Raw genomic sequence first — 10,524 nt, forward strand, 5'->3', positions numbered from 1 at the left:
CTGAGGTAAAAAAAATGTTTTCCTCACATTTGAGTAATTATGCAGATAAACAGATAAAACCAAAATAAACTGTTTAACAAAACACAAACAATGAAAGATTAATACAATAAAACCTTGGATTACAAATGTGATTTTATACATCTATACTCATGATAATTGTGAAACTAAGTTTTTTCCTCTATAACTGTATCATCAAAATTGATGATTGTTACACTGCAAATTGTCACACTGTTCATGTCATGGATCAATATATTTTTGTCAGGTGACGGATAGTAGAGATGCAGAAGGAGATGGAGGTAAAAAAGGTCAAACCAAAAGAGGGAACAGTAAACTTAAAAGTAACAATAGAAAACTAGACGAACTACTAGAAAACACAGTGAACTGAAAGAGTTTGAGTTTTATTAAAGATACTTGTTTCTCTGGCACTCCAGTGCCAGAGTGCCAGAGTGCCAGAGAAACTAACCAACATCATCAGAAACACCTATGAGGGAATGACCTGCAGAGTGATTCATGCGGAACAACCCACTGACGCTTTCTGCGTACAAACAGGAGTGAGGCAGGGATGCCTTCTATCACCGTTCTTGTTCCTCCTGGTGATGGATTGGGTAATGAAGCAATCCATAGCAGAAAAGAAAAATGGCATTCAGTGGACAATGTGGACGCAGCCCGATGACCTGGACTTTGCGGACGACCTCGCTCTTCTCTCTCACACCCAGCAGCAGATGCAGGAAAAGACCAGCACCATCGCAGCCAACTCTGCTCGCCTCGGTCTTAACATCCACAGAGGGAAGAGCAAAGTCCTGAGAGTCAACTCTGCCAGCACTGCACCCATCATGCTGGAAGGTGAAGCTCTGGAGGAGGTCGAGGAGTTCACCTACCTTGGCAGCATTGTCAACAAGCAGGGTGGCACAGATATAGATGTGAGAGTCAGGATTGGCAAGGCCAGAGTAGCATATCTCCAACTAAAGAACATCTGGAGCGCAAAAGACCTGGCCACCACAACAAAGATCAAGATCTTTGACAGCAATGTGAAGTCAGTCCTACTCTACAGTGTGGAGACATGGAGGACAACAGTCAAAACTACAAACAAAATCCAATCATTCATCAATACCTGTCTGCGACGAATCCTCCAGATCCACTGGCCCAACACCATCAGCAACAAAGAACTGTGGAAATGCACCAACCAAAAGCCAGCAGACGAAGAGATCCTCCAACGGCGTTGGAGATGGATAGGCCATACTCTCCGCAAGCCAGCCACGAACACCACAAGACAGTCCCTCAAGTGGAATCCCCAAGGGAGAAGAAACAGAGGTCGACCACGAAACACCTGGCGCAGAGACTGGGAGGCGGATGCCAAGAAAATGGGCTACACTTGGGGACAGCTTGAGATGCTGGCCCAGGACCGAGATGCTTGGAGAACTCTTGTTGGCGGCCTAAGCCCCAGAAGGGGTAGTAGGCGATAAGTAAGTAAGTAAGTAAGTAAAGATACTAGTGTCCCCCTCACCTCTGAAATCAACATTTCGTCCATGCGCACAGATAAAAGACCTTTTGCACATGAGTCCTTTAAACATGAACAGATGATGTCGTTTTTGCGACAGGTGGAATGAAGTGAACCTGCAGTACACTAAAAGCCGAGCAGGCGGCGCTGTGGCGTCAGCACTGCCTCCTGTCAGCCATGAACCACTCAGTGGACAGGAGTCACTAGTGTTTGTTTGGACAAGGTAAGAAGAAACACGTTATTTCCCAACGTTATTACTGTGTTGTGAACATACAACAGCTTGTTGTAGCTTTGAACATTATACTCATGTGTATAAAAGAAGCGTCTCCATGGTTTAGTGCTGCTACAGATGAATTTAACAGCAGGGCTCAGCTCAGACTGTAGCCATAGTTACATTAGCTAACACTGCTAGCTAGCTTGAATGCTTTCCTCCACTGTCGGCTAAGTTCATTTCTTAGTTCGCTGTCTTAATTATGTCCCAGCGTGGAGTTTGTCACTTCACCCCGTCTTCAACAGCACTCGCTGTTCTTATTTGTGGTTGTTTAACTGTCGTTAATTGGCGACCATGTTCAATGTGGATAAAGTTTACTATTGCTAGCTAGCGTGCTAAGTTTGGGGGCAAAGTATAGCATTAACGTTACTTTAGCTCGTTAATTATTGCTGACATGTCGCAACAAAGTTGCATTAACTGTGTGTGCACATAACATGGTCACAATTGATTGAAGATTTTGACCTAATCGAGGTAATAGTATTGAATGTAGCTGGTAATAAAAGCTACTATAGCTCTTGGACGGTGTGATGTTTGGTTGTTACATCAGCATTTAGTCATTTATTTTTTTTAAACTGAGAACAAGACAAGTAGAAACAAACATATTTTCATGTTTTATTCATCAAAAATATGCCTCAGATTGAGGAAAACCAAAACCAAATCAAATATGGCTAAAATAAAACTATATCAATAAAACGTATATCGAAAAACAGTTCTATCTCAAATTAACTTATCTTAACATTGAAGTCACTGAAACTTGCTAAAGACAAAAGGGATTTTAAGTGTTTTAAAAACTACTAAGTTGTAACTAATTCTACCAATAGTTCATACTGGGTTAAGTCTTAGTAAGTAGTTCGTAAGTACAGTACTACCTTAGTAAGATATAAAAACCTAACCCAACATCAACACAATATTGACAATGAAGTCTAGGTTCCTGTTTTCAACACAAACACCAGACTTGACTGTCTTTACTGTCAAGGATGACAGTTCCATTTCCCTGGACTGTAGCTGACTCTGCATATCACGCGATAAAAGATCACACTGAAACACATGTTCCAAACTTTCACTTTCCCTGCCAGTAATTACACAATAACTCATAAAATAAAGTTGTAATTGTAAGAATTTGTTCAGTATATCTCATTTAAATTTCCAAGCCCTCAATACGTACACCTGTTGTGTTTATTTTTAAAAAAAAATCGATTTTCTTAATATTAGATCAATCTCACATTGTTTTTATTGCAGGAATGTAAATGTCTGAGGACAAGGAAGCCCAGGATGATGAGCTACTTGCTTTAGCAAGTATCTACGATGAAGAGGAGTTCCACCAGTCGGAGTCGGCAAAGGGGGGAGAGATCCAACTCTGTCTGGAGCTCCCTCCTGATTTCAAAGTTGTTGTCAAAGGTACTGCTGTCGATGAGCTGTGTAAAGAAATAAGAGCAATGTTCACAAATTGAGCACAACTCGTCTGACGTCAAATGCAGTCTGTGATTATCATACATTGCCTTAGATGTATTGGGTACATACATGGTTTTCATAAAGTTATTCCCTCCTCTGCTGTGCTTATTATAGAAACAGTTACTCTCTTGAGGAATGTAACATAATCTCCTCTGTGTGTTACAGGAGAGAAGAATACTGAATATAATGTCTGCTTCTTACCTCCTTTGGTGCTCAACTTTGAGCTTCCTGCAGACTATCCATCAACATCTTCACCAGTCTTTACCCTCAGCTCTAAATGGATGACCAGAGTACAGGTATAAAAAGATGACCCTCACATGTCTTTAAGGTTTGGTAAAGTATTAAAATTGAGAGTCAACTGAGGAAGTTTCCTGACCACTCATCACTCTCAATCTCTGTCCCTTCTCCTTTTCTATTTAATCTTCTCAGATGAGCTCTCTGTGCAGACGCCTGGATGAGTTGTGGGAAGAAAACCAAGGCTGTGTTATTCTTTTTACGTGGATCCAGTTCCTTAAAGAGGAGGCTCTGGACTTTCTGAGCATGCAGTCTCCTCTTGAAGTCATCAGGGGAGGAAGTAAGGCAGGTGGTGAGCGCAGGAAAACTGAGCCAGCAGCCACAGGTACAGTATGTGTTGTGTTAGTGTCGTTATTTTGTCATTTCTGTTTATGTAGAGGTAAGACGAAAGACAAACAATGAGCACAAGTACAGATATGCTCCTCTGCTATTAGCTGGGTGCACTACCTGCATTATTATTTATTCACATTGCCTAATATTTATCATTTAACAAAAACACTCAGTACATGCTATGTAGAATCACCACATGATGAGAATGTTTCTTCTGTGAGAATTTCATGTTATTTTTTTTCTGAAGTATCTCTAAGCACACTGTAAATTACTTTGTTCAGCTCTGACACAATGTGGGAGTCATTCTGAAAACGCTGAGGAGAAGAAAACAGAGTTTAAGAAGGAAAAATGTGATCCACAATCAATGCCATTATCTTCTGAACTGGACCTGCGTGCCGTTTTGTTGTTGGACCCGCGCGCTGACCTCCTACCTCAGCTCCTGGACTTTGATGAGGAGCAACGCCAAAGGGTGTTTGACAGCAAGGTGTTCGGCTGTGGCATCTGCTTCTTGGAGAAGCTGGGCTCCAATTGCCTCTGCTTTAATGAATGCCAGCATGTCTACTGCAAGGCCTGCATGACTGAATACTTCCAGATCCAAATACGGGATGGCAATGTTCAGTGCCTTAATTGCCCTGAGCCCAAATGTACCTCAGTAGCTACACCATCGCAGGTAATGGAGCAGTAAAGTTGTTGTGTTTGTATGCAACTACAATTTTTTTTTAGAGGAGGATTTGAGGTAAATTTCCATTTTGGACTTTTTTAAGTTTTCCCAAGTTATCACTTATTACTGTTACCCTCCTTTTGTCTTCATCTCTCAGGTGAAGCAGCTGGTGGATGAGGAACTGTTTGCCCGTTATGACCGTTTGTTGCTCCAGTCCAGCCTGGACCTCATGGCTGACGTGGTCTACTGTCCCCGCCAGTCCTGCGGCACTGCTGTTATGGTGGAGCCAGACACAACCATGGGCATTTGTTCGGCCTGCCAGTATGCTTTTTGCACACTGTGCAAGCTGGGCTATCATGGTCTTTCCCACTGTAAAGTTACTGCAGGTAATGCACAAGATATGCTAATAATACTTGCATATGAAGCTGTATAGCAACAGGTTGGCTTATTACATATAGATACTGCCAAACACCGGAAAAGTTCTGGATCTGTTTCTAACAAGTTTCCCTAAATAATTGTTGTCATGTAAGTGTGACTTAATTTTGTTTCTATTTTAATGAAGGAAAATGCACAATTCTGCTACATGTCCATATGAATGTGAGACGCATGTGAGTCACGAATGTGAGTTTGTCTTTTTGGTCCATTCAACCGCCATCTAAACAGTTACACGAGCCCCTTTCAGACTGCCCTTTCAAGTTGTGATAATTAAGTTTCACCTGTAATCTGAACGTCCCAGAGGTGTCATGGGGGGACCAAGTGATCTCGGCTCTGTACCGCCTTGGGAGGTAGTAACACATTTTCGAGACGTGATCAATGTGAACCGTCAAATCCGGCAAGACCAAAAATATGTCACATATGTTATTTGTGCAACGAAAACCTTAGAAATGTTGAAAGGAAGTGGACCGTATCAACAGCAACACGCCTCTCACTTGGGTCCGACTGTAATCAAAACATATTAAGCAAAATACAGAACAATGTTGCGTGAGTATGTAGAATCTCTACAGTGAGAAACACCATGACGTGCAGTTGTTCTGCCATCATTGTTTTGAATGAACTCATCGCTGCCATAGCTTATTGTGAATGGACGCCAATATTAGGCCGTTGCGGAGTCAGAATGAATGTCTGACGAATGAATGACGAAATGACAGCAGACCTCATTATGACACTTTTGTGGAAACGTGTTATGAAAAGGGTTACTGATAGCTACACTTACAATTTTGAGATAACCTTTGTGAGGGTAAAAATAATAAATGTACTTATTTGCAACATTTAATACGACTAAATATCACTTCCTAAGCTTGTTAAGGTACAATACATCACACTTTAACTCCATTAACTAAAACGAACTGTACAGTTGTGATGTTTGGTTATATTTTATATAAAGTATATTGGGCATAATAAAGGCTTTATAGTAAAGTACTCCAAAAGGATGGGTAAAGGATCATTTTCAAAAGAAAAACAGTCAATGACTTTTTTATCTTCCTGTCCCTGTTGTCTGTCTTGTGCCACAGATGAATTGCGTAACCTCAAAGACGAGTACCTGTCAGCCACACCTGCAGGACAAAAGTTCATGGAGCAACGCTTTGGGAAGAGGATGATCCAGAAAGCAGTGGAAGAGTCCTTTAGCAGAGACTGGCTCAATCAGAACTGCAAATGCTGCCCACGCTGTGGAACTAATATACAGGTTAGGCTCCCCCTGCTGGTCACAGTACTGTTAGAACAGGCTTTGAGTCAGTGTTCACTGTTGGTTTTAAATCTAAAACAAATTCTACAAATAGTATAATACTAACAATATTATTTAGTGTAGTTTAGATAATTTGTATCTGCAAATGTACAAAAATACCAGGTTCAAACACAATGAATAGTCATGCAGAAAAACAAAGAACAAGCTGCACAGTATTCAGATATTGACTTATGAATTTGAATTTCAACTTTATGAATTAAGTTTCTATCTATTTGGTACAGGTGTAGTCAGCTGCCATTATTAATGGATGTTTGTTGAGTCCTCTCCCACTAATGCCTTGTCTCTGTGTCTCTCTAGAAAGTGGACGGCTGTAATAAGATGACCTGTACCTCGTGTAAACAATACTTCTGTTGGCTGTGCCTGGGACACCTCAGCAAAGTCAACCCGTACAGTCACTTTAACAACCCACAGTCACCCTGCTACAACCAGTCAGTGATCCTGTTTCTCTCTTCTTGTTTGTTTTTTTGTTCACCACTCCAACCAAGTAGTCACTGACACTTACTTTATTTTTTTATTTTTTTGATGCAGACTGTTCCAAGGTGTGGATCTTTTTGACGATGAAGAGGCCTTCTGGAGTGACGAGGATGAGGAGGAGGACTGAAACCTGTGCAGTGCCTCACCGCTGTATGCTCCATTTGAATGCACTTTATCTCACATAACCATCACTTCACCTGTGACACTTACTATGCCTGCAATAGCACAACCGTGCCACTACAACCATGTACCATGGTACCATTGTTTATGTTCTGAATGTTATCGGTCTTCTTGGGTATAAAACGTTCAATGTCTGGGTTTAAACTCTCCATATTAACTGAACCCCAGTTCCAGAAAGGTTGGGATGTTGTCTTAAATTAACATTTATACAAATTTTTATTTAACCTCTTAAAACCCACCTGCCTGCTAGAGGGGAAGGGTAGGGGTTAGGGTTTAACTAATGAAGTGTAGGTTGTGTTTTAGCGACATGCCAAACAAGCAAATCTACAAGATGTAACCTTTCAAAATAAGACTCACATGTATTTTGGCTTTAAGATCTGTTATAAGCTTTGACTCAAAAGTTTTTGTGCCCGATCTTAGCCCTTCCCTTATCCCTAAACCTACCAAGGTAGCTGGGTTTTAAGAGGTTAATGTTCATACTGATGAACTTTTGTGTTTGTAGAGTATCCACTCTATTCTCTTTTTAAATTTAGGCTTTTCAGTGTCCCAACTTTTTTGAAATCAGGATTGTATGTGACCGATGCCATGTATATAAAGTGTCTGTTCAGGAATGGCAAGAGCAAACAAAGTTTTAGTTTTCATCTCTGAGATAAATTGAGAGAGAAACAGCTGTGGACATTTTGGCTATGAACATCAAAAATGTGGCAAGTAAAGTGATAGTGAATCATTTACATATGACGATGTCATAGGACTGTACTTTTATTGCAAAAAAAAAGACCAATGTTAATATTGGATAAATTTCCCCCTTTTCTCTCTCTCTGTCGCTTGCTCCCTAATTGGTTTTTGTCATGAGTCTTGACATCTCAGAGGCCTATACAGTTCAGCAGGTGATACTGGAATCTCTGACTGGTAAATTTAAGGTGCTCCCAATTACATATAAATCTGATGTTACAGAGAAAATAAGTACTGCATTTGCCATTCATGTTCATATCTTGCTTCTTATAGCCAGTAAATAGCCTCTGTCTGGCTTTCTGTTGCATGTCAGAACTATGACACAGCTACCTTCAAACAAAACTTCAAGGTGGATAATTAAGTGAATTTCATGATTTAGTAAGACCTTCACACATCCTTGATACGGGTTTAAAGCGATGACGGCAAACCTGGAGATGCGTCACCCAGACATAATTACATATGTTGTTTGTTTCAGCTTCAGGCTGTTTTGGTTGAGTACCAGAATGGAAATCCCTTATATCTCCCTCAGACAGGGTACAGAGTATACTCTGTATGTTAACAATTAAGATAAAAATATTTTGTCAGGTTATGATTTATTTTCTCTAGTTGGTTAAAAAGAGGAATTAATTGTGGGAAATGTTTTCATGATTATTTCAATCGTGTGTATTTTCCCCAACAGAATGTAATAATGGAGGACACTGCATTAAATGTTCATGACCGCTGGTCCTTTAATGGGGTTACTGGGATTGTGATTACGGTGTGAGTTGAGTCATTCGGGGATCGAGGTGTAAGGAATGAAATCCTCTCTTGGAATGATATTAAACTAGACATATTCACACCCTCCTTTGTACAATGGTTAATGTAATGTTGCCAAAGTTTAGTGTCAAAGAGAGGCCATTTAATCTTGATAATGTCTTGAGATAGAAAAATATTTTGGATAATTATTTATTTTTGTTTTTTTTTAGCATTTGATGATCTGAAAGGGGACTATCTCATGGAGGCAGTTTTTTTTAAAATTGAACTCCATTAAATATGATTTGCTTCAGAAGTGAAGACCGCTTTAAGAATTGATGCTGGTTTGGACTGGTTAAAAAAAGACAATCTCTTGTTCAGTCTTGGCACACACAAGGATTTCTCTTCAGTGCAGACCCACTGTCACTTCATGTCTCAGCTTTTGACATAATGTTCCTCAAAATAAATGTTACTAATTCACATTGTGTCTATTATTCACTGGATCTTAGACTGAAGAATGCACTCTGGTGTCAGCAATTGGCCTGTGAGGTTTTCACTGAAAGCAGTTGTGAAACTGTGAAACCAGTATTGGACAACAAATCCAAATATTGTAACAAGCTGTACTGAACGGGCCCTCGCAGTACACGCGTGTCGGGGCATGCTGCCGTCGGGGTGTGTGCGTTACAGGGGCCAGTCTATACCACCCCTATGAATTTCATTGCCTTAAGTGTTATAGTGTGGCCACAGTACCAAATTTGAAAATAGACTGCCACCACAGTGCCACCTAGGGGCAGATCAATAAAACCTTAAAGGGTTATCCTCAGGAGGGCACTGACAATAATTGTACCAAGTTTTGTATAATAATGCACAAACTATCCCTTTAATCCTCATACAGTGTCTGAAGGAGGACTCTTAACTGATATGTATAAGTTAGAAGAGGCAGGTAGCAATGGTGGAAAGTAACTATGTACATTTACTCAAGTACTGGACTTAAAGTACATTTTTGAGGTACTTTTATGTACATTTTATGTAACTTTATACTTCTAATCCACTACATTTTGAGGCAAATATTGTACTTTTTACTCCTCTACATTTAGCTGACAGCTTGAATTACATTTCAGGTCAAGATTTAAAATGAAAAACATGATACATTTAAAATGATTACCCATTTAATAAATTAAACCACTTAAAAGTTTATTAGGTAGTTAAAATGAGTGGAGTCATTTCACAGTGTGGTATTAGTACTTTTACTGAAGTAAAGGATCTGAATACTTCTTCCACCACTGTCATTTTTACTTCTTTACATTTTTTTTATTTTTATTATTTTTATTTTTTCATTTTTTATTATTATTTGTATTTATTTATTATTATTTTATTATTATTATTATTTTATTATTTTTCAAAATTTAATAAATTTTTTTTTTTTTTTCTGCGCAATGCGCATGCGCGGCCCCTTTGCGCTTCTGCGTGGCCTAACCTCGCTTCTGCGCATGCGCGGCCTTTCCGCGCTTCTGCGCATGCGCCGCCCACTGTGCTTCTGCGCATGCGCAACCCAACTACGCTTCTGCGCATGCGCGGCCCAAATACACTTCTGCGCATGCGCGGCCTTTCTGTGCTTCTGCGCATGCGCGGGATATTTTGGCCGCGCATGCGCAGAAGCGTATTTGGCCCGCGCATGCGCAGAAGCGCAAAGGGGCCGTGCAAGCGCATTGCGCCGGAAAAAAAAAAATAAAAAAAAAATAAAATAAAAAAAAAATAAAAATTTAATTAAATAAAAAAATTATAAAATAAAAATTATAATAAATAAATAAACACAAATAATAATAAAAAATGAAAAAATAAAAATAATACAAAAAAAAAATTAAAAATGTAAAGAAGTAAAAATGACAGTGGTGGAAGAAGTATTCAGATCCTTTACTTCAGTAAAAGTACTAATACCACACTGTGAAATGACTCCACTCATTTTAACTACCTAATAAACTTTTAAGTGGTTTAATTTATTAAATGGGTAATCATTTTAAATGTATCATGTTTTCATTTTAAATCTTGACCTGAAATGTAATTCAAGCTGTCAGCTAAATGTAGAGGTGAAAAACAGTGGAAAAATGTGATCATTTGGGAAGAAGAAAAAAAAATCATTCGAAATACAATAGGGA

At 39.4% G+C, this 10,524-nt stretch overlaps 1 protein-coding gene across 1 annotated transcript; it reads left to right on the plus strand.

Annotated features, from left to right (window-relative positions):
* Window positions 1–1,598: 1,598 nt before the first annotated feature.
* Window positions 1,599–8,850, plus strand: rnf14 (ring finger protein 14). Its single transcript, XM_059352474.1, has 9 exons — window positions 1,599–1,721; window positions 3,009–3,167; window positions 3,387–3,517; window positions 3,651–3,840; window positions 4,127–4,515; window positions 4,664–4,892; window positions 6,018–6,190; window positions 6,548–6,678; window positions 6,779–8,850. Exons 2-9 carry the CDS (start codon window positions 3,017–3,019, stop codon window positions 6,849–6,851), a joined length of 1,467 nt encoding a protein of 488 aa, XP_059208457.1. The 5' UTR covers window positions 1,599–1,721; window positions 3,009–3,016; the 3' UTR covers window positions 6,852–8,850.
* Window positions 8,851–10,524: the final 1,674 nt, after the last annotated feature.

The sequence above is a fragment of the Centropristis striata genome, chromosome 15 (assembly GCF_030273125.1).
Source record: "Centropristis striata isolate RG_2023a ecotype Rhode Island chromosome 15, C.striata_1.0, whole genome shotgun sequence".
NCBI classification, from domain to species: Eukaryota; Metazoa; Chordata; class Actinopteri; order Perciformes; family Serranidae; genus Centropristis; species Centropristis striata.